The following is a 25,541-nucleotide window of genomic DNA, read 5'->3' on the forward strand; positions in this document are numbered from 1 at the left end:
ACTGAAGCAAATTTATAGTGATAAATTCAAATTACATGGTCCTGGTTTATATCAATCTGCTAAAAAGAAAGAAAAAATTGTGCATATTAAATGGAATAACAACATTAACATCTCTCTGTCATAGCTTGGTATTGGGATTCCTTTTTCGGTGATGCAAATCCTTGCCTCATGTTTCCCAGCTCAGGCTTGGTTTTCTGGGGTTAATTTTCCCAGAATTTCTGCCTTGGCTTGAGAGGAGCTCTGTACAAAGAGAGTCAGTACAGCCTAGTGGAGAGCAGAGTCATGAGCATTTGCATCTCTGGAATGTTTTTATTGACAAACGGTAGTCTGCTATTGACATTCGTGTCCCTTGGTGATACTTCTATCCTAGCTTATCTTTGCTGGTCAAATGCCTTAATTGTTCTGGCCTTTAATTCAGTCAAAGTTGGTTCAGAGTGGAAGAGAAAAGAGAAGGAACAGGTCTAACAGAGCATCAAGCTTGAGCTGTGAAGCTGCTGGCAACGATCAACCTGTCATAATGTTATGATTTGTTCATTTTTATACCATTTATTAGCCTTTACTTGTTGTGCCATTTGGCCTCCAGGGCAGATAAAGTGCTGTCTAATTTGGTAGGTTTGCTTCTGTCAGAGTGGCCTCGACAGAGAAGGTGTTAGCTGTAGTGACAAATAATCAATAGCTGTCGTTGTCATGAGGAACGTGAGTAGTTGGGCCTTTCATCTGGAGGATTAGAGGTCTAATTGGATTGAGAATAGGGAGGGTGAGCTGTTGGGTAACCCTGTCAGCTATGTTAAGCTGTCAAATGTCAGCCTTCCTGAAAGGAAGAAGGAATGGTTAGCTTTCAGAAACAAGGAAGAAGACATATGAAAGCTTTTTAAAAAGTAATAGAAAAGTAGAATAGGCCAACATACGCTTTAACCCTTTCTTGTTTAATTATGTATCTTACTAATTAATGAGGATGTGTGATGTGCAGTCTCTCACTTTCGCTCTGAGACAGGCAGAATTTCCGTGAAACAGATTTGGCAGTGTTATACCAAATCAGACTGCTTTTATGTCTTGAGAAAAAGCCAGTTAACTACTCAGGTGGGGAATATAAATGCAAAAGGTTATGACATGAGAGAGGAAAATATCCACCAATGGAAGGAATCAATTAGTAGAAGCTGTAAGGAAACCGAATATTTTATTTTAATATTTTGTTGTAAAATTTGTCAGTTCGATACTACCAATATATTTTTTAAGATATTAGTAGTACTAAAATAGTGGTTTCTTTATTTGTCATCTTATTTTCTCAGTCTCTTCAAAGAATTCTTAACTGTAACCATACCAGTATTCCCTTTCTCTAAATAACACATTTTCCCACAGATCTATAGTACTTGGCCATAGTTATCCATGTACTGGCCACTCTTACCAGGAGCTAGCATCCTTAATTGTTGATGACCTGGAAACAGCGAAGTTTTTAGAGGGGGGAAAAGAACTCTTTATTTTGTATCAGCTATGTAAAGAAAAGACAATTTTATATTTTTCTTCTTTTTATTTTTTTTTCCCTATGGGCTTGTAGATACTTTAAATCTCATAGTTTTTTGGTTTTTTTTTTTTCTGTGTTTGATCATTTATTCTGAACTAGTGGGTTTACTCTTGGTATTTCAGTTTGGATTGATCCCCCTGCTGCTGCCCTCTCTTCTGCAGCACTTATTGATGATTATTTGGACTCACGACACTGTTTTTGCTGGTGGTCTGCTGTAAATACTTGCAAGCCTATCCTTAATCTTGGGTTTATCTTTGCAGATTAGTACAGTGATGTAAGTATTCCAGAAGCAGAACTCTTGAACGGATTGTCTGTTACCACGTTTCAATGGCTTATGTGTCAGAAAGCATGTTTTTCTCCCCTTTGAGATTGACTGCCTACTCATCTTTGTGTGAGAGTCTGTATTCATTGTGTTGAATAATTTTTGGGTTTGCAATTAGTTATCTGACAGCTCTTGTACCTCTGTCATTTATTTTCTCATAATCCAGTTCTCCTGACTCATTTTTCTCTGTTTTATTTCATTGCTTCCCCAACTCTGACTTTATGATCTTGATATTTGTGTAATCTGGTTTAAGCACATTTAATCTTCTGCTGTGAGCTACAGGAAGGGCAGATGAAGAACTGACATCATAGACTGCTCTTGCAGCTTTAAGTGTGTTGAAGAGAGCTGAGATTGCTGAGCTACAAGAGAAGTACTATGCTGCTGTGGCCTGGTTGGCTTCCATATCCATGAAGCTGACCCAGTATTTCTACGCTGTGTTATAGTCTGCTCTATAGACACACTGTGATAAAATGAGCTGGTAATAAAAATAAGCCCTGTTTATTATTAGAATTTTTTTTAAATTATGTTTTTAGCTTATTGAAAATCTGTCCATTCTTCTGCAAAAATCTTTTTTACAAAGTTCTGTCTTAAGTTTTATTCATTGTGATAAAAAGCATGATTAATTCAGTATCTTAATTTCCAGAGCTTTACCTGCACTAAGATTCTCACTACTAAAATCCTTGCCCTGTATTTTTTCCCAGGCAACTTCCTTGCCATGGCAGTGATCTGTGGTTTCCCCATTTTCTCCCCCTTATTTGTCTATCTCAAACATCAGTATTGGTGATGTTTTCTTTCTCTTTTCCTCCAGCAATGTCACAGCTATTTTCATTAACCTAATTGATTTATTTTCATTGTACAAACTATTCCCTCTCATTTTCAAGCATGATGTAATTTCGCTTCTCTGCATCTCTGTTCCACTTCTTGTTCTGCTAACTCTCCCCTTTTCATCCATTTGTCTTTGTACCTTTTTCTACCATGTTTTCTGTGCTTAAAATAATCCAAGGAGGTATTGTCAGGCCTAAAAGATATACTGTATTATCGTCCTAGTGCTTCCATTGAGCAATCTTGATCTCAAGTGCTTGAAATTTGAATTTGAAATTTCATTGAAAATAATAAGAAATGTCTTCAGCCTCTGTGATTTTCTAAAAGATTTTGCAAATATGAATCAAGTGCAAACCATGGTGGTAGAACACTGAGAAGCTCTGCTTGTGTTGTGTTTCTCAGTGGAAAGGAACTAATTCCGCATGGCATATGGAATGATATCTTAAATATCTGTACAGCCAGCTGGTAGAATTACTTTATTTTCATCTATTGAATTCACCATATACTTTTGTGAGTAAAGTTTGGAAGAATTTCTGGGCTGATGACTTACTCATTTTAACTTTTTCTGATCTTTCCTAAGTCTTCTTCCATAGCAATAATTTTTCAGGCTGCTATCAATGAATAAAATCATTTACATTAGATTATGAAAATTATAAATTTACCCAGAATAAGTAGGTAAAGTGATCCTGTACCAAAAAAAATCTTAACTGAATACTTAAGGCTAAAAAAAATATTGATGCATAACTTCAACTCAGATTTTGTTGCAAAGACAAACTAGAACTGAGCAGGATGCAAATGTGCCCAGAAAAGGCAAGTACTTTGTGCAGGCATGAGCAGTGCTTTTGATACAGAACATTATTCCATGTTGCTTGATGTTTGACTGTTTTAAGTTCACTTAATTGTCCTGTTTTTCAACTGCTAACTCTCTTGTACATACTGTACACCTCTCTCTCATTTTGCTTTATTCAAAGGATAGGTGAAAATTTCTCTAGCATTTGATCTTGAAAGTAATGGTTGCATCTTAAAAATGGTATTTTAAACATGGTGCTTGCTGTACTTGAAGTGTTATGGTAGATTTCCTTTTGGTTTCACTTATTGGTGTCCCTTGATGCACAGGAGACTTGCCTGGCTCTTCTCCCAGGACAATGATGTCTGCTGCCAGGTCTGTACCTTAAAAAGTACCTTTGCAGACAAAGACATCTCCCTGTTTGAGTGTCCTTTCTGAAACATCGTTCTTGCATTAATTGCCCCTCTGCAACTGACCTCATGACTGATCTTTATTGGTTACAAGAAGAAATATTGTTGTTGGGACTGAGAAACTACTTACTTGTTTGTGTCCAGATTTGGCACTGACAAATTAAAACAGAACTATTACTAGTATTAGCTCATCAGTTTGGTTTAGTTCAGTTTTGTGAACTGTAGAGTGATTTCTGTTTGAATAAGGTGACTTTTCCCAGCTATTCTGTGGTAAAAAGTGAAGGTGTTTGTTTTCACTGATTATAAATGTTATTTTAATTTTAAGAGAATTAGTTTTGTGCTAAACGTTTCCACATACGCTTCAATAAATGTAGTGCCAGCAATAGATCATTTTGAAACAGCACACCTTCCTGCTGAAATCTCCAGGAATCTTCTATCAGGTCTCTGACACCTCCTTAATCTGATGCTCAGGCTTGTCATTTGAATCAATAGTATACTAGATAGGATGTCTTCAGCATGCAAGGCTTCTGCTATAGAAGGTATTTGAAAAATATATTCAGATCTTATGGCCAGCCACAAACTCCAGGAGCACTAATCTTTCATTTGTCTCTCTCTTTGTCTGTAAACAGTTGGTTAAATTGTTGATTAAAGAGAATTAAGTGAATCACACTCAAGTCAAAATGGATATGTATGAACTACATAAGCAAATTATGTTGTTGCCTTGAAAAGCAGAAGCTAATGTCAGCATTTCATAAAATACAAAACTAATTTAACTTACCCATTAAGATTATACATTTTTTTGTCTCTTTGTAGAGCAGTTTGGAACCCTCTTTTGTTACACATTTTTTTTATTAATGAAGAAATAATGAAGAATGCTACCAATTTTTATTAATGAGGAATAATTTCTGCTGAAATATTAACTGATTTATGTTATGAATATAATCTGTATGTGTTCAATCTTCTGTTGGGAACATTTAAATACAGATAGAGATACAAATAAAGGACATGTTTTTTCAACATTGTTAGCATGATATAGATTTGGGAAGGCTTTGCAACACCAACCTTGAATTGTTATTTTATAGTCTGAACAAAGAGAAATAAATCTAATACTTCTAATACTGCTAAGATGTAGTTTGAGTAGCTTATGAAGGCTTTGATTTATTTACCAATATCATTAGCAGATTATGGCTTCATTTTAAATCTCAAACATCACTGTAGCGTCTATAGGAACTATAAAATATTGCCATATGTAAAAGTAGCCTGAAGTGTCTTAATAATTATTTAAATTAAAACCTACCTACCTTTATTGTTGGTTGTTTTTAATATGGATTGTGTGTCTACTTCTGTAATAGTTCTGGAGACTTCACTGTGGCTGGAGAAATGTTCTCAGGAAATAGAATTTGCTAGTTTTGCGATTATTTCACACAGTGGTTTGTTATAGGACTTAAGATATTTGAAATATATTTAAATCACATAAAAGACATGCATTTATTTTCGGATAAAACAGCAGCTAAAATAGTAACCAAAAGAATCTTGGGAAAATTTGCTCAAAAATGAGCATATATGCAAAGTTTTCATTTTGTAAGCATCTTTGCTTCCAGCAGTCTGTCAGGACAGGACATGCACTTAGATGGTTCAATTAAGAAGTACAAGGCAGTAATGACACAGTACTGGTCAGAGTGATGCTTTGTAATAATGGCAATTATTTTGCTTCCAGAATGAAATAGTACTGCACAAATTTAGGATAAAAAGTGTGGACTTGTACTGGACTGATGGCTGTTGTTCAGACTTGTTTTTCAGGTAGAATTCTGTCATGGACAATACTGTTATTTAGAACACTTTTATGAGATTTTTAAAAAATCATACATATATTTCAGGGATATATTTTGTAGTTTTGTAATGCTGCTCTTAGTTCAAGATGATTCAACTCAAAACCATTCAGATCAAGAAAATTAATGAAGTAAATATTTTCTAGTACTTGTATTTTTGGGGAGGAGGGAGTCAGTACTTTCTGACAAATCTTTCAAATCACTATTTTTTGAAGTACAATATTTTTTGAAAGCTTAGTCTTTGATTCTTTATGAAGAGGTGGGCAGTGATCCTGTAAATATGGATGATGTGTCTCAGGCTTTGTCCTCAATCCCCAGAGACTGTGTTGTGGGTACTTCTGCCTGAATGACTTGAACAGAACACTACAGGAAAACAAGTTCAGTAACAGTGGAAGAGATCAACTGGAAATGAGGTTGCTAATTGCATTTTCATCCTTGAAGTGTTTTTTACATGAAAGCCACTAATTTCTATAGGTAAACCATAACACTTAGAGCTGAAGAGCTGAGAACACAACACAGAAACGACGTGTACAGGCCATGGATAAATGGGGCTGTAAGATACAAACACCTATTTTCTTTCAACTTATGCTGGGAAACAGTTTTACCTTGGCTTTTACAGCACTGGTCAGTTGTCTGTTGTATTGTTCAACTGCATTCCAGTTGATAGTTCTGTCTATTCCTATGGAAACAAAGATATTGAAGCCAATCTTGCAAGAGGCTTTAGGGAGAAGTGCTCTTAGTTGAGACACTGCCTTGCTTTCACTCAAAATGTCTGATGGTCAGAACTGGCCTGTAGTCGTGCTGATGTATTGGCTAAGATGCTTTGCCAGACAGATGAACATGTTCAGCTTGGAAACTGGTAAATAAGGTTTCTGTTCAGCTGGCTGAGAGGTTTTTCTCCAGTTGAGTGTTTTACTTTTGAGTCTAGAATGCCGCTAATGAAGGTTGCTAAAAGGGTACTTTGTGAGATTAAACCCAATGTCAAAAATCAGTGATGTTTTTGTCATGGTTGACTTGAAAGGATTAGCAAAACATCACATATTTAAATCCACCAGTGGTTTGTTAGATGGCAGGCATGGCATCATCTTTGTCCACACAGAGGTAATAAAGAGCTTACGGATTTTTTTTTTCAAAACTGTAGTTCAATGGATGACTGCTAAGAGTTATGTCTAAAATAGTCCTAAAGATTTTCTTTTACTTCATTTTTCAGTTACATTGTTAATCAAGGAGTTAACTCTTAGTTTTTGTAGAATCATAAAATTGTTTGGGTTGGAAGGGACCTTAAAAATTCTCTAGTGATAACCTTTAATTTTTACTCAAAACTACCTAAATGCTTGATTTTAAGTTTTCTTGAATTAAACCATTTGAGCTGTGACTAAAATTGTTTCAGAGCTAGAATAAATACTGGTTTAACTCCCTATAATTAATAAAATTTACGTTATTATATTTTATCTGTCTGTTCAGGGAGTGGCTGTTTACATTCACTCCACAAAACTTTTACTGTGGTTGCATGTGGAAATCCAGTCTTCTGACTATTGTCTGCCACCTGATTAGGGAATGCAGAGAATGGGAGGGAGTAGTTTCTCTACTACCTCTGCAGACTTTGTTCATAATGTAGGTAGCGTGCACTGCCACAGTGAGTAGACAGTGTGCAGAAAAAATGAGCTAAGAATTATTACCTTCAGCATCTAATTCTTACACAAGTGTACCAAGTGTATGTCACAGACATTGAGGGGAGTATTTGAAGGGATTGAGAGTGTCCTTATAACTGTTATGTTTAATAGGAACACTTCAGTGTATTTATTCTATTGGACTTCTCTATCAGATTGATGAATATGATGACCTTTATGAAATAATTTGATTTATTCACCCTCTCTCTTGGTGTGGTTTCATTGAACAGTGACAACATTTTTGCACCTCCCATGTTTTAACAAAGAATGGTTAATCAAACTATTAAGATTGTGGATAAAATAGAATTCCCTTTCCTATTAATGGTTTGCATATCAAAATAATATTTATTATGGCAGAGATGGGGGAAAAAGTTACCAGGAGCTTGTCTAGCATTCTAATTGTGTGTATTCTTGATACAGCATTTGAAATTAAAGTATATTAAAACGTATTAACTTTTAAACATGTTCAAAATTTTATGTAAATTTTCTCTTGAGCTTATTTGCTCGAATTAGAATATTCTGTGTGTTGAAGTTGTATGGCAAAATAGCGTGTGATAACTAGAGAAACAGCCTGATATTTTGATGGTGAGTTTACCGATTTTAACTAGAAATTTTCGTTCTAAGTGGGTATATTGACTTTGTTTATTTTCAGGAATTGTTAAAAATAGTTAACTGATATTCAAGGAGAGTAAGAATGGTGCAGTCATATATGTTAAAAGGTTTATAGCTGTTGTAACCAGGCAATATTAATTCAGTTTCAGTGTATTAGAAATCAAGTAGTTTCACTGTTTCATGCATAGATAATATTTCAAATCACAAGTGTTAATTTATAAATGGAAATAATTCTTATTTGCAGTTAAATTCATATATTTACTTGCTAACCTCTCTTTTAGTAACTTCTCCTCTGAAGAATCCCTGTGAGATTTCTGGCAGTTAGCTGATAATACAAGCATATCAAAATGATCCTTTTGATGTATAGATTTCAGTTTGGAACAGTATTCTGTTCCTACATGTATCAAATTAAAAGCATGATAGAACAGCTTCTGTTTTTGTAAGTGCTTAGTTTGTTCCCTGAAAAGCTACTAAAATTGGTAGGTGTTGGTTACAGAAAGTCCTTCATATGCTCCATGTCATTGTAAGTTGTTTCTGATGTTTTAGAACCTGCTTCTTCTCAAAGGGATACTAAAAGATGAAACAACCTCTAAAGAAACCACAGGCATAACCCCTTTTCTTTCCGTACCCATTAAAATTTTTGGGTTTTGAAAATTTCTGACCAAGTTTATTTGTGGGCTGAAACATCCTCTCTTCAGCAGCTCCTCAGTGGAAAGACAGAGTGGGTGTGTATGTTTGTGTACAAGTAAGATTATCTTCTGTAAGATCAAGTAGGTCAAAGACAGAAGTTTCTACTCTCTGAAGATAATCAAGTTAAATTCAGTTGCCGTTTTTGTTTTAAAGAAAAAGTTCATGGATTTGTTTATCTTTTAAAGGCTCAGCTAGCAATTAGGGAGTTCAAGTTTTTTGACTTTCACTGCTGCTCGAAAGCATCTGACAGCAAAGAGCTGTTCTCAAATTCGGCTGTAGCATCTCTGCTAATCTGTTGGCAAAGTGTGCTCATTCAGTTCAAAGTGGCTGCTGTATTTTGCTTGGGGTTTAAGCTAAAATCTAAATTACTTTCATGTTGTACATATTTTACCTCATGAGTGTCTGAGTGCATGATATGATTTAGTATTTGTCAATGTAGAGATTTCTGCTGGCTTTAGAAACTCACATGTCACTATTAAAAAGTATAGACAGTTTTGTGTTGCAGCCATGAATAGGAAATCTTGACTCCAACTTTTAAGGAGTCCTGGATTTAAAAGGTTATTATCTAATCTGACTGTTAAAAGATCATACCAATCTGTTTCTTTTTTTTGTTGTTATCTTAGAATAAGAACAAGTATATTTGGGACAGAGTGTGCTTCTCTGGAAAAGGAGATGAGTGGCCTGGTATGCTAAATTTCAGTGTACCTTTCTGGTTCTTATTCTGGGTCTAAACCAAAGCAACAGTGACATGACTGTATATGTATGTAATAACAAATACAATTAGTTTTTCTGTTCTAAAGATGATGTAATGTATCCAGCTATACTTTCTTAAATACAATTTAGGAGTTTAAAAAGGAAAGTTAAAACATTAATAATATTTAAAGACAATAAAAGTATAATCACTGTCCATGCTATGACTGGTGTAGTATTAGAAGAGCAAATGTTTTAACTTTGCAATTAATTCAACTGTAATAATTTTATGGTATTCTGTTGATGAAAGAGTAAAACTAACTGAATTACATATTATATTCCTCTGAAGAGGATTTATTGTTAAATAGTCTCTCTTTTCACAAAAGAATACTGAGAAAATTGTGCTAAAATGTCTTACATAAATGCTGCTTAATTAATAATGAATATATTTCAAAAATCAAAATTTAATAAGCTAATAAATTATTAAACTGTGGTGGAACGTATAATTGTCTGATCTCTGAAATCCTTTCTGCCATGGATGGTGGGCTTGCTGCACTGTTACTCCTTCTCTGCTGTCTTCAAATGCACCCATTTAAACAGGCTGACCTTCACACTTCTGATTTTGTGGGGACTTTCACTTTACCACTTGCCTGCACTCTTCTGTGCAGTTGCTGACCAGGCTTAGTTACTGCAGTGCTCTCTGTTAGGGGCTGTGGTCAGTGATTAGTGCCTGATTTTGATTAATCTCATCTTAACAGTGCAGAAACAGCAAAGGACAAGGTGCAAAAGAGGTTTAATCAATGAATCATTCTTTGGGAATTGCAACATTGCAGGATTTAGGGTATTCAATAATATTCTTGAATACTGATAAGTGATATTTTAACTAGGAAGAAAAGTAGCTGAGAAATAGCCTATTTTGACATCAGAAGCATATAAGAATTTAAAATTATATGGGGATAAATATGTAAACATAAATAGCAAATTGGGTACAATGTGCACCACCCTGTCAGCAGTAAGTTCTTCAAGGCTGAATATGGATATTTATCGAGCTGATTTTGTAGAAATAAATTCAATAGGTTACCTTTTTAGGCCTGCCTGTACAAAAATATTAACTGTAGTGCTGGATGGAAAATAGCAAGCCTAATGGGAAATAAGGACACAAAATGTAAGGGTATGGTAAATAATAATTTGATAATGAGCTGAAAACAAATACAGTTGAAATATGAACTGTAGGATCAGAAGGCATGTATTAGAATTCCTCAACAGTTGCACTTGAATCAAGTATTAGCCAGTATTTTCCATTAACAAACTTAGCATCACAAATAGTATTTTTTTAAAGGACACTGAAGAGTTACACGATGTTAGGCATTATTGTCAAAGATAGGGTGGCAGTGGCTGGTATACCAGAAGAATGAGAAAACTGAAAGTAGTTGAAATGGTTAGAAATATTATAGTCCAAAATGCGAGTCGGGGGACCAAGGGAGGGGCAGAAAAATTTATTCTGTGTATTATAAATTTATTATTTGAAAATGACTGAGAAGGATGTCAGTGTGCTGGTTGATGTGAGAAATGCCATTTTTTGTATATTCTGACAGGATATATGCACTAGCAGTAGGCAATTATCATTGTGATTCAGTAGGGTACTTCGTGGGACCTCTTCTGTTATGCCCTGTAATCTCTGCTTGCTTGTGTTACAACTAATTACAACTAGAATGAGTGCAGAGAGCTGATGATATTTTGAGGGTGATGTAGGGTTTATCCTTTGGTTCTGAGATAAAAAGACCAATGTTTATTTAGATTTTAAAAGCTGCACTGTGTTTTCATGAGTAGAAGAATGAAGTGTGTGTTTATGTGTATGTTGCCTTAAAAAAAAAAACCCAACAAACGAAACCTAAAAACCCCAGCCTGAAACTGAGAGAAATGTGAGGGGGGAAAAAAAAATCCCAAACTCTGTAACTCCACTTAAAAGAAATCTCTGGGAATTTTTTGAAAAGGATTAGATGTTCTTACTCCCCATTGTGCTGGAGAATGGATTTACTAATCCAGAGGGTCGGTTTTAACCTTCAGTTCTAATTTGTGGTTTATCTGTAAATATTTCTAAGGGTTTCTGTTCTGTTGCAAGTATATGCCCTGACTGCATCTTCAGTGCTTATGACTGTCAGCAGTGAAGAGTCCTTAGAAACCACCTCCTTTGTAAAGGTTTATATTCTTTTGGTCTGTGTGTTCCCAGTACTGGGAAAGCAGGTATGTAATTTTGAATTGGAGCCAAAGTAGCATCTTCACGGTTTAACAGCTTGGCATTCTTTCTAATGACCCCTGCTGTGTTTACCAGGAGGTTACCTAGAGATGCTGGGTTGCCTTTTCCCTAGTTCTCTAGCAACCCTTACAGTCCACTAAATCTTCACAGGCCTATTGTAGGTATTCCAAGAATCAAGCATAACTGTGCTGTAAACAGTAGTCAGCTCATGCTCACTACAGTATAAATTATTACAAATCAGTCTTTCAAGTCATGTTAAATATTTCACATGGATTAGAATTGTTATGATATTTGAAAATGTGGTCTCAGGAATGAAAAGGGAAATAAGCAATTTGTCTACATGTATTGGCCTCTTTTAACCCACTGATGACAAGGTGTTGGTAGCCTATCTATGGACATGCTTTTGATGCTTGGAGAGATGCACATATTCCTCTGATTCTTAGCCTTATCTTGTACAGCTCAGTTTCTCCCTCTATAGGAGGTGTTATATTTATCTACATAGTATGCTTTTAAAACCTGAAGACTAAAAGTGTAACATCAGAGATATCCACACTACAGGGTAGGAGAAGTGGTTAGCCAGAGTTTAGAAGCACATTACAGTTATGTAATGACCAAGTTAACTCATCAAGAAGTAATGGGATGAGAAGGGAAATAAATTTTCACAGAGCTCTGTTGCACATCACCAGAATGTTTGTAGAACCCAGGTGAACTCTTTAAAGCGAGTTTGTATGTTTCTGAAGTACTTGAAATACTTAAATGTCATTCATCATTATGAATGCCCAGGAGAATTTTATTTAGGATTCTGCAAAATATTCCTAATTGGCAATCTAGACTACAGAGAAACTGATAATGCTGTCATTCATTTAGAATTTAGATGAAATAGTTCCGTTTTCCTCTTTAATCCTTCTCCATTTCTTCTAGAATTACATCTGGTACAGGGATGGGATATCAATTTACTGAGGCTTTAGCCGTACAGAATGAAAGTAATATAAGGAGACAGAATATTAAAAATTTAAGAGTGTTGGTTCTATCAATACATATGCTTGTCTACTGTCTTTTAGTGTTAGCTGTAGTGTGGGAAAGTGTCTGGACCCTTATCTACTTAATGATTGTTCAGGAGGCAACTGTGGTGAAACTTAGTTTCACTATATGCTCACTTGACATCAATGTGATAATGACTCTTCCACTTCAAATGGTGTTTTATTATATAACAACACTCAGCAATCCAGGCTTTTACATTTGTGTATTTTATATGATGTTACTTTAAATGCCCCTATTGCAGTTACAGACTTTGACTTGCAGTTCATAGAAATTCTTACTCACTTTACAGGAACTGTGCTCAGTTTCCTTTCAATTCTGAATCAGAAAAGCATCAGTTCTTAGTCAGCTAAGAGGAGAGGAAGTCAGATGTTCCTAATAAGTATTAATTGTAGTTGTTCTTCTTTCATTTCCTGATAGCTGAGCAGTGATTCCAACTGCCGCTGCTGGCATTTTCAGGCTCCTGCCAGCTGCAACAGAGCACTGTACATGACGTCTGTGCTGGCAGGTTAAGCTGTCTGGGTGTCACAGGGAACATGCATGATATCTTTCAGCTGAGGAAAGAATAACCTGTCACTTGTTAAGGAGGTTAACACTTGTTTATACTAAGAAATTTCTGGAGGAGCTTTGCTTATGTGAAGAATAAAATTGCCCACATGAAACAGGATTATATACAGCAATTTGTTGTTAGCTCTGTGTTAAAATAAGTTTCAGGCTTTAACGCTGTGCCTTGGAATGTATTAAATTATCTACTTGTATTGAAAAGGTAAATTAAAAAATCCATTAACAACTCGGAATCTTTCTTATACTGCTAGTTATCATGTGGGGAACAAAAACTGCCAAATTCTCTTTTTCATTTTGGGTGCTACACTGTTTGCACAGTTGTGTTTTTGTGATAGCCTTTTTGTGTTGAGTTGGTTGGTCTGTTGTGCTACCTGTTAATAGAGAGAGCCAGCTAGTAGAGGTGGGTAACATCATTTAACCCTTCCCAACAGCAATACAAGAATATGATTGATCTAAATGTTGCAGTACTATTGAACTGTTATGGACACTGGACCAGTAGGAACCTGTGTCTGTGTGTTTGGGGAAGGGCTGAAACCTGACCCAGAAGGGCTCTAGATATTCGAGTGGCTTTGCAGTGATGCTGGAATCACTCTCTTCCCTGATACCCATATGCCCACGTTAGGTTCAGTCACTGTTTTTAGAACAGAGCTAGTTTTTTTTCTGTAGTCTTTCACTTTGGTGACCATATGGAACGGACCGACTGTGACTGTTTGACAGATGCCCACCTAGCTGCTCTCTCACTACTCTTACTCAACAAGCCAGGGAGATAAAATAGGTTGAAAAAGATACTTTATATGAGTGAAGAAATAATCACATTAGGCCCAGAAAAGTAGGTAGAAAAGTTTATTGGCAATTTTCCGCTAGAACCTCTTCCTTGCATTAGAATCATATGGAAAGAACTAGGCAGGTTTTTTTTTGGTTTTTTTTTTGGTGAATTTAAAATTTTGAGGATAAGTTTTTCCATTTCAGGGATAATCTGAATTCTGGCAAATTCATCGGTTCTGATTAAGATATTTCTTTCATCACTCTTTTCTCTACTGAAATGTTCAGGAAAGGAGAGTTTTTCTGACTGCTTAGTAGTTAAGCTTGGCTTGGGGTCCAGAACTTTCTTCAAAGTCATTGCTTGATGGCAGAGCAATGGTTGCTTGTTGAACTGTTTGTCTACCAAAAACTGGGTTATACTCCACTGCAGTTAGTATATGTGCTGAAATTTTGAAATAGCAAAAGTATTTGTTCTGGTTCTGCTGAAGCCTGTTATCAGCTGTGCTGTAGTTTGCATACAGAGTTGAGTCTTTTGACTAAAAATAATTTTAACTGAATCTAAAGGAATTTTAAGAATTGGCATAGGAATAGTAAATTTTGGCTACCAGGAACTGAGTTCTCTGTACTAATATTTAATCTTGTTTGCTCAGAATGTTTTCACTGTATAACAGAATCGTTTTTGAGACACTATTAACGGTAAGAGACTGTGAACTGACTCAAAGCACTTTATGCTGCCCAGGGATGTTTAGGACAATTAATACAAGCTTGAAGACCTTTTATACACGAGAATTTTATAAAAAAGAAGGAATTGGTTTTTCAAATTAGGCATACATTTTCCCTCCCACCACCTAGAGAGACCTAAATTAAATCTGCCTTCGAGTCATGTTGATACATTGCATATTTACAAACTTAAGCAGTAATCAATTGAAAGTGGGGAAATTTTCCTTTGTCATTAAAAAGGATGGTATAGTTTTCTAACAAGTGAAAGGAACACAGCAACATTCATGGTATTACTAGAGAAAAGAACAGCAGTCAGAAGTAAGAACATGGATAAGATAATTCAAATAAGTAATGTAAGCACAGGTGTTTCCTGTTGCGGTGTTTTAAAAAAATCTGCCACAATGTGGAAGAAACAGAGTCTGTTGTGTTTCAGAATGAAGGGATTTATTATAGATTTATGTGGTAAGGAGAGGGATTATTGGTGGCTAAGCATGAAAGAGAATAATGTAGTAGTAACTGGTGGAAAAATGTGTAACAGCAAAAATAAAATGCAGTATAGGCAAAGAAATTCTAATAATAAAAAGGCATGTTTTCTTAGTCTTATGAATTATTTTAAATTTTTTAACTCTTCTTTACAGTGAAATTCATTCGAAAAGAAGAATATACTTGTAAATCTTCCAATAAGTATCCATCAATAAAAGAAAATCAATTTTTTTTCTTTCACGGGTATGCATGCACTTTGAGCAGGAAATACTGAAAACAAACCAAATGCATTATCCTCTGTGATGAAGAAACGTAGCTATATTTCTTCCGAAACTAATATTCTCTCAAGTTATTTAATGTTGTCGTCTTCCAGTCTAATTGCCAACCCCATCATGATACATTTGAGATTTTTTTGCTAGTTTCTGTTTTTCTTTTTTAATGAGTTTGTAAATTCTTCTTCTATTTGCCTGTAAAATACAGTGGTAATAATGAGGAGTTTTCTCTTGCTTAGCTCATTCCCAAACTTATCATGAATTCATTTTGAGCATGTTCACTGTGGATTAGTAGCTCTGCAGACATTTTACTGTTCTGCCCCTGTACTTCAGTGTATGCCTTGATGTGTGTCTGCATATTAAAGGGACAAAATCCTAAGGTTATGCTTTCCCTGACACCCAGCAGAAGAAAGAGGTTTGGTCACTTCTCACTGTGAATGCTGTAGTGGCCGTGCTGTCTCTGGCAAGAGAAGTTTGCATTTTCAGGCAAGTTTGTGGTAAGTTTTTTGGTAGACTTTTCTTGTAGGCTTTCATTGAAGAGCAAGGACCAATGAAAATAAATGGTCAGAAGCAGGAAGAGGTTATTTTGTCTGAGGTCATTCATGGTTTGCTTTCCCTGTTTTGCATTTTAAAATAAAATAGGGCAGCAGGGGGAAAAGATCACATTTATTTATTTTGGCTATACTTGGTGAAATTCATTTTGCATGCATAAAGCTCAAGTCTTCCATTTCTATTAGACAAAAACCAGAACAGTAACATATGTAACATATGCCCTCCCAGTGTCTAAGGCTACTTTGAAAAAGGAAACTTGAATATTTTCATGCCCTGGCACTGGATGCTGTGGTGGCCTCTGGGATCCTTTGGCCCATCTCCACCCTATCATTCTGCTGACAGTGATTTGCAATTCTGAGTCTTATGAGATACAGAAGTGCCCCTGTTCATTACCACTGCTTGCCTTTGTCTACTTGGTTACCCTTTCTCATTGTTTTTCCAAAGACAGCCTAAAGGGACTAAGTTAACATACAGGATTTATGAAAGAATTGTGGCAGACTGAAGTATGTTAATTTGCAGATAATTCCATAAGCAGAAAAATCCAAAGACATGACTTCTATTGATTTGGGTGTCACCTTTCCTGTGTACATGGTCTAATAAAGCTTCATCAAATGTTCCAGCTTTTTCCTGAGTGGGGAGGAATTAGTACAATTTATCTTCTCTTCTGAGCTTTCTGTTTTCATTATATGTATGGGTAATTGTCCACATGTGAAATTGGCAAAAGCTAATATTTTGGGAAACATTGGAAGGCAGTGAGCAAAGTTAGGAGACTCTTTTCACTTTTGGAAAGGTTAAAAGTTAGAGTGGGGTAAGAACAGAGATATTTAAAATGTGATCACACAAGATAGGTCCAGATGTTTTGCTTTAATGAATTATTGCTCCAGCTGTTGCTGGTCCTTCACTGAAACTGAAGGTGATTTGATAAACCCAACAGATTTCACGAAGCAGAAGCATCTCTGTTATATGGAAAATAATCTCCAAGTAAGGGACAGTAGCAAGTCAAGGCTGGCTATCCCTTAAATCACTACAGCTTCTTCATGATGGCATGATCACATCTTTAATTTTTGACGGCTTCTTCAGTGATTTGAGAAATAAACCCAGATTGTTTTTGGGGGGATTGACCTTCATTTATTGATCACAGGAACATTTCTACATTATTTCTTTTGAAAACGTAGTGAAAACCTAGTGGAAGTCCAAAGTGTGATGTATTTTCAGTGTGTCATTGAAACTGTCCCATCTATTTATCATCCGTGCTGCAGGATCAAAACTCCTGCAGTTCCAAATTTAAAAATGTAAGAATGTAAAAATGTACAAAACAATCACTTTTGCATATATTTTTTACTTAATCAGATGAGAACATTTTATCTTTCTTGTTGCCGTGGGAGTTAGGTGCTGAAAAAATCTCCGGAGCAGTTAATTAGGGGTGAGATAAGAAAGGGTTTATTTTGCCAAGGCTAAGATGTTACAAGACGCGCAGGCCGTGCCTGAGATGTTACATTTTATAATACCATCCATCCAATCCCAGATGTGTCCACCCTGTGGCCTTTACTCTGGTCCGCCCCGGGTCCACCCCCTGAAAATGGGTCTGGGGTGTGTTTCGGGACCCCCTGTTCATCCCATCTTCATCTTCATCAGAGCACAAAGGGTACATAGTCACCCAATTCTTGACCATGTTCTGTGGTTTAGGCCCTGATATGCTGTTCTGCCAACAATCTAGGCCTTGCCTTGACAAAAGACTAAACATTTCTACTGGATTCAGGGGTAAGAGGGCTAAGGAATGTGTAAACAAGGGTGCTAGAGGGAAAGGGACAAGGGGCAAGGGACAAAGGAGGGAGGGTTGCTGCTTTTAAAATCTACTTATAAAACTTATAAGGCTTACCAATATTAGAAAAATAAAAAAAACATTAGGGGCTTAAGGCATCATTCTGAATCATTCATTCCTCATCATTTTTCTTAATTTCATTTTTAAAATTGTGTTCTTTCATCATGTTTTATTCCTCATCTGATAACTGTTTACTATGCTGAAACCGGCATGTCTTATGTTTATTGATGTTAAACAGTTAAGAAACTCTGATAATATTGCAGAATTTTCGTTGTTACTGAACCCTGTCTTACACACTCTGCTAATGGAATATATGCATCTAATACCAGCACAACAGACTTAAAAATAAAGAGTTCATGTTTTTTAACAAAAAAAAAAAAATATGTTTCCAAAGCTCAGAGCTGTTTTGATGCAGATTTTTTAGTCACTGTATTACAACAGTAAATATATCTAAACAGTATCATCATTTGGTTTGATAAACTGAAATAAATTTCTGCTGTTTTTCTTTACCCAGGGAAATTACCGCTTCATGAAACTTTTACTGGCTCGTAGAGGGAACTGGATGCAGAAGGACTTGGAGGATATGACACCATTACATTTAACTACACGTCACAAAAGCCCAAAATGTTTAGCTTTGTTGTTAAAACATATGGCACCTGGAGAAGTGGATACTCAGGATAGAAATAAGGTAAAAGTTCTGCTTATTTTAAGACAGCGCTTTTAGCAACTGTAGAAATTGGATTTCCATCAAACAGATGTGTGTGAAAATTATCTCAGTCATAAACTTTTCTAGGTCTTCAAAATAGAAATATTAATATTTTCCTTATGTTAATGATGTCAAAGTTCATTGCACTGAGTTCACTGACATTCTTCTTGAGAATAGTTGCAACAATAGAGGATTCAAAAATCCTCTTCGTTTTCTTCCTTGGAAAAACCTTACATTTAGAATCATTTAATGATAAGAGTCATTAGAAAATTTTGTGCAGAAGGCCTTTGAAGCATTTGTCAATACAAAAGGTGAGTTTAATTACAAAAAGAAAAAAAAAAAAGGAAATATCTTGAGCTGAATGCAAGTTTCCTGTTGGCAGATGTCCTGCCAACAAGGTGATGATTGATTTTACTCTGCACTGGGGCCACTACAATGGTGGTGATATCGATACAGTTCTCCATAGGTGCTGACTTCTAGAAGTGTGTTGTGATTTAGCTTTGGAAAGTAGCCAAATACCCACTCAGCCACTCTCTCACTCCCCCTTCTCATGGGGTCAGATAGAGAAAATAGTTGGAAAATCTCAGGAGTTGAGATAAAGACAGGAGTATTGATCACCATTTGCTCTCATGGACTAAATAGACTCAACATAAAGAAAATCAGTTTCATTCGTTGACAATGAAAATAGTTTTGTATAGTAAGAAACCGAGAAAAAATTAGAACAACACCTTCAAACCACCACTCCCAGCACCTTTTCTCCTGGCTCAGATTTACTTCCTCACTTCTACTCCTTGTCTTCTATTCATAGGGATGGTCTAGGGATAAAAATATCCATACACTAAATCTATCTGGTTGACTGCCCTTTTTTCTGCATCTCTGCAAGTAAAAATGGACAATTTTGAGTCTCCTAGTCATACATGACTTTTTTGTGTGGGATAGAATGTGATGCCATTTGTCCAGACAATTTCCTAACAGGGTCAATAAAGGGTATCAAGTTGTTGTTGTTATTATTATTATTATCATCATAAAAGGGACTATTTGGCAGCAGAAGGTCTGCTTTCAATGCACATGTACCGTTGCTTCCATGAGTGCGTCATCTAGCGAGAGGGATGTGATGATGAAGTTGATTGACATTCTGGTGTGAGGCTTACAATTGAAGCAGAGCACCAGTTAGTCACTTTGACATTTATTTTGTGAAACTGCAGGCTTCCTTGGGAGAAAATGTAATCTTGAGATCTCAGAGTTTTATATTACTACCTTCTTAGAATAAAGCCCTTCAGAGTAATTTTCTGCATCTGCAGTGATAGCAGTTGCTTGAAAGGCCAGGAAGTCTCCAGATGACTTTCCAGGTATATCATATAGTACCTGTAGTGTCTTGAGTTGTGTCATGTCCCTTTGCAAAGTCAAGTCATGCTCTACCACATCAATAAAATTACCAGCCTCCTTTGGAATCACACTGTCTTCTAAGAGCGTCAGGAAATAATCTACTGATGTTTGTTAAAAAGGACTGTCCTTAGAATGACCACCCATAAGAGATGACAGGTCGTAGAAGAAAAGTGGTAGGAGAAAAGCATTCTTAAAAAAACTGATTTACTATTACTCTTCATACAGAGAGGTAATGCTAGTCCACAGTAATAGTATAGTAACTCATTTTAAAAGAAGGAATAGTTATTGAGCATATAGTCACTGTAAATTTTGAGGTGCTCAGATTAGTGTGGTTCTTAATTTTGAGTGCCTAGCTGTGCTGGTTTAAGAGTTAACCAGCAGGGGAAATGAACTCAACTCAAAGGAGAGATTATAAGTCAGAATAACAATTTACTAAAATAATACAGAAAGTACAATCATACAAACAAACAATTGGTCATAACCCACAAAACCCAAATGTATAACCCAGTACCCTGGGGCATGAACAACGTGGTGTTCCTTGGGCCCCGCTTGAGTCCAAAGTAAAGGGAGAGGGGAAGAACCTGCTGGTGGGAGAGCTGTTGCAGTCTAGTCAAAAGTGGTGATTGCAGTGAGATGCTGGGGGGAGAGCTGTTGCAGTCTGGTCAAAGTGGTGATTGGAGTCCAGTATAGGGTGGTGATCCAAGTCTGTTTGAGAGCGATGAGCCGCAGTCCTTCTCTGGATCCCACAGAGTGGTAAAAAATGTTCCAAGACTCCAAGATTATATATCCTGCAGTTCAGGCAGGAATGCTCAGCACTTCCCTCAGGGCGGGGAGTTCCACAAAGGGTGTGAGGACAGGAGCATCCTCCTATCTCACAGGCCTCTTAACACCTAGTTTATAGCCTGAGGAGTCAGGCTCTATGGGCAGATGGTGTCAATGGTTCATTGATAACAGTTTCTGGGAAATGGCATGGAAGGCTATAGAATACACAGTTTTGGGTTACACCCATACCCTGATGAACTGGTCTCAGTTGTCCTAACTAGGACATTATCCACCCCTTATTCTATGCCATCCATGTCATGCCCAAATTAACCCCCTTTAAAAAACTATATCCCTTTAAAACTATATACATCTATCTATATATATATATATATACAATGAAACATTACAGACCATTCTCACTCAAAATTAGGTTCCCTTGTGGTACACAACGTGTCTCCCCATCTTTTTGCATTACCCACCAGGTGGAACCAGGTCCCTGAGCAAAAACAATCCCTCGGATGGGTTTGCCTTTGCTTGAGGTGGGACTAATCCAAACAGTCTTCCCTAACATTCCTCTCATATGTACCACGGGGACTTTATCTCCATCTACAGTATGCAAAAGTTCTGATTGGGCAGGGCCAGCTCGATTGATGGAGCCTCGGGTGTTGACCAACCAGGTGGCCTTTGCTAAATGCAGCTCCCAGTGTTTGAGAGTCTCTCCACACAGTGCCTTCAGGGTGGTTTTCAGCAGTCCGTTGCACCGCTCAACTTTTCCAGCAGCTGGTGCATGGTAGGGGATATGATACACCCACTCAATGCCGTGCTCTTTGGCCCAGGTGTCTACGAGGCCATTCTTGAAATGGGTCCCATTATCAGACTCAATTCTCTCCGGGGTGCCGTGTCGCCACAGGACTTGTTTTTCAAGGCCCAGGATGGTATTCCGGGCAGTGGCATGAGGCACGGGGTATGTCTCCAACCATCCAGTACTTCCTTCTACCATGGTCAGTACGTAGTGCTTGCCTTGGCGGGTTTTGGGGAGCGTGATGTAGTCAACTTGCCAGGCTTCCCCATACCTGTACTTTGACCACCGTCCACCATACCATAGAGGCTTCACCCGCTTGGCCTGCTTGATGGCAGCACACGTCTCGCAGTCATGGATGACCTGTGAGACAATGTCCTTGGTTAAGTCCACCCCTCGGTCACGAGCCCATCTGTATGTTGCATCTCTCCCCTGGTGACCAGAGGCGTCATGGGCCCATCGAGCCAGAAATAATTCTCCTTTGTGCTGCCAATCCAGATCTACCTGAGAGACTTTAATCCTGGCAGCTCGGTCCGCCTGCTCGTTGTTACGATGCTCCTCATTAGCCCGTTTCTTGCCTACATGAGCGTCTACGTGACGGACCTTCACACTCAGCTTCTCTACCCGGCCAGCGATGTCCTGCCACATCTCCGCCGCCCAGATGGGTTTCCCTTGGCGCTGCCAGTTGGCCTTTTTCCATCGCTCCAGCCATCCCCACAGAGCATTGGCCACCATCCATGAGTCGGTGTAGAGATAGAGTCTTGGCCACTTCTCTCGTTCAGCTATATCCAAAGCCAACTGAACGGCTTTAAGCTCTGCAAACTGACTTGACCCACCTTGTCCTTCGGTCGCTTCTGCAACTCGCCGTGTGGGACTCCATACAGCTGCCTTCCATTTTCGGTTTGTCCCTACAATGCGGCAGGAGCCATCCGTGAAGAGCACATATCGCCTTTCATCTGCTGGTAGCTTGTCATATGGTGGGGCCTCCTCAGCCCGTGTCACCTTCTCCTCCTCTTCTTCAGAGGATAGTCCGAAACTCTCACCTTCGGGCCAATTGGTGATAATTTCCAGAATCCCAGGGCGATTAGGGTTCCCTATCCGGGTTCGCTGCGTGATCAGAGCGATCCACTTACTCCACGTGGCATCGGTGGCGTGATGTGTGGAAGGAACTCTTCCCTTGAACATCCAGCCCAGCACTGGTAGTCGGGGTGCCAGGAGGAGCTGCGCTTCGGTGCCGATTACTTCTGAGGCAGCTCGAACTCCTTCATAGGCAGCCAGGATCTCTTTCTCAGTTGGTGTATAGCTGGCTTCAGATCCTTTGTATCCCCGACTCCAGAATCCCAGCGGTCGTCCTCGGGTCTCCCCAGGCACTTTCTGCCAGAGGCTCCAAGAAGGGCCATTCTCCCCGGCTGCGGTGTAGAGCACGTTCTTCACGTCCTGTCCTGTCCTTACTGGCCCAAGGGCTACCGCATGGGCAATCTCCTGTTTAATTTGTTCAAAGGCTTGTTGTTGTTCGGGGCCCCACTGGAAATCATTTTTCTTCCGTGTCACAAGGTAGAGAGGGCTTACAATCTGACTATACTCGGGGATATGCATCCTCCAAAAGCCCACAGCGCCTAGGAAAGCCTGTGTTTCCTTCTTGCTGGTTGGTGGGGACATGGCTGCTATTTTGTTAATCACCTCCATGGGAATTAGGCGGCGTCCATCTTGCCACTTCACTCCTAGGAACTGAATTTCCTGAGCAGGTCCCTTGACCTTACTCCGTTTAATGGCAAAACCGGCTCTTAGGAGAATCTGGATTATCTTCTCTCCTTTCTCGAAGACTTCGCCCGCCGTGTTCCCCCATACAATGATGTCGTCAATGTACTGTAGGTGCTCTGGAGCCTCACCCTTTTCCAGTGCAGTCTGGATCAGTCCATGGCAAATGCTGGGACTGTGTTTCCACCCCTGAGGCAGTCGATTCCAGGTGTACTGCACACCTCTCCAAGTGAAAGCAAATTGTGGCCTGCACTCAGCTGCCAAAGGAATGGAGAAAAAGGCATTGGCAATGTCAATGGTGGCATACCACTTGGCTTCCTTGGACTCCAGCTCGTACTGGAGCTCCAGCATGTCCGGCACAGCAGCACTCAGGGGTGGTGTGACTTCATTGAGTCCACGGTAATCCACCGTCAGCCTCCACTCTCCGCTGGACTTACGCACTGGCCATATAGGGCTATTAAAGGGTGAGCGAGTCTTGCTGACCACCCCCTGGGTCTCCAGTTCACGGATCATCTTATGTATAGGGGTCACAGAGTCTCGGTCGGTGCGGTATTGCCGACGGTGCACTGTTGCTGTGGCTATTGGTACCAATTGTTCTTCAACCTTCAGCAGTCCCACAGCAGAGGGGTCCTCTGAGAGACCAGGCAAGGTGTTCAACTGTCTAATTTCCTCCGTCTCCACAGCAGCTATGCCAAAAGCCCAACGAAGTCCTTTTGGGTCTTTGAAATACCCACTCCTCAGGTAATCTATGCCAAGGATGCACGGGGCCTCTGGGCCAGTCACGATGGGGTGTCTGTGCCATTCCTTCCCAGTCAGGCTCACTTCAGCTTCCAGTACAGTCAGCTGTTGGGATCCCCCTGTCACCCCAGAAATGGAGATGGATTCTGCCCCTACGTATCTTGATGGCATTAAAGTACATTGTGCGCCGGTGTCCACTAAGGCCTTATACCTTTGTGGCTCTGATGTGCCAGGCCACCGAATCCACACTGTCCAATAGACTCGATTGTCCCTCTCCTCTACCTGGCTAGAGGCAGGGCACCCCTAGTCCTGGTCATGGTACTCATTGTGCTCTTCTTGTGGGTATGACCTGGAGGTCCCTTCAAGAGGATCAGACGTATCATCATTCCTGTACCGTCTGGAGTCTTGCCCACGAGAGACTGGAGCAGCGTTTACCCTTGAAGAGTTCCTTGTGGTACTTGTTCCTCTTTTCAGTTCACGTACCCGGGCTGCTAAGGAAGGGGTGGGTTTCCCATCCCACTTCCTCATATCTTCTCCGTGCTCACGGAGGTAAAACCATAGATCGCCACGTGGAGTGTACCTTCTCTCCTTAGCTGGGGGACGCTGGCTCCTAATAGCAGAGACTCTTGTTTGTCCTGGTGAGATATGGAAGATCCCTTCCTTAATTTCCTCTCTTAGCTTCTGGTGTCCCTCTTCAATTTTCTCTTCCAGGCTTCTGACGTGTTCAGCCAGTTTGGTTTCCACAGATGAGACGTGGGCTCGTAATGGGGCGGTGACAGTGTCTTCATACATCCTTAGTTTACTAACCAATGCTCCCACCTTGTCCTCTCCCTCCCTCCATTGCAGCGTTGCTAAGTAGCGGGAATACATTTCTGGCCCGAGTCGTGCAAACTTTAACCACATCTGGGAGGTGCACTGTACGCCATCTGGACTTTTAGGGAATCTTTCGTCGTCTGAAAAGATTATCTCCAGTACAGCTAACTCCCTTAAGCACCGGATACCTTGTTCCATCGTGTTCCACTGTCCTTGCTGTACGTGGAGGTCCTCCTTGCAAAGGTATCTTTCCCTCACACTGCACAACAGTCGCCGCCAGAGGCTGAGAGTTTCCTGCCTCCTTCCAATCCCCTGATCAATGACTACATCTCGAGACAGGGACCCCAGCTGTCTGGCTTCACTCCCATCTAGGATTGTATCGTTAGCTGCGGCATCCCAGATTCGGAGCAGCCAGGTCAGAATGGACTCGTTCGCCTGTCGTGTGAACTCTCTCCGGAGCTCGCGTAGCTCACCCAGGGATAGGGACCGAGTGATTATTTCTGGCTCTGTCTCCTCCAGTGGATGTGAAGGTCCTGCCTCTCCGTCATCATTTGCTATACGGACTGATTTAGTCTTTGATTTCCTTTTCTGGACAGGGGCGACTGCTATTGGTTTTGGTTGTTCTTCTGGCTCCTCGATGGTTTGTGTGGACACGGTGCCGGTTGGTTTATTTCTTTCTCCCTCTGACTCAGCTGTGGTTTGGGTGGACGTGGTGCCTGCGGATTTGGTCCTTCTCTCCTCCCCCTGACAGTGCT

At 39.1% G+C, this 25,541-nt stretch overlaps 1 protein-coding gene across 4 annotated transcripts in view; it reads left to right on the forward strand.

The window, feature by feature from the left end:
- The window catches only part of INVS (inversin), a 99,951-nt gene that overhangs the window by 21,040 nt on the left and 53,370 nt on the right, over nucleotides 1–25,541 (forward strand). For all 4 annotated transcript variants that reach the window (XM_039387507.1, XM_039387508.1, XM_039387509.1 and 1 more), the window contains one exon: nucleotides 18,339–18,512. In XM_039387507.1, the coding sequence (XP_039243441.1) occupies nucleotides 18,339–18,512 (174 nt within the window). The remainder of the gene's footprint in view (nucleotides 1–18,338; nucleotides 18,513–25,541) is intronic.

Source organism: Pipra filicauda, unplaced genomic scaffold (genome assembly GCF_003945595.2).
Source record: "Pipra filicauda isolate LSUMZ 115617 unplaced genomic scaffold, ASM394559v2 scaffold56_size3634133_pilon, whole genome shotgun sequence".
Lineage (NCBI taxonomy): Eukaryota > Metazoa > Chordata > Aves > Passeriformes > Pipridae > Pipra > Pipra filicauda.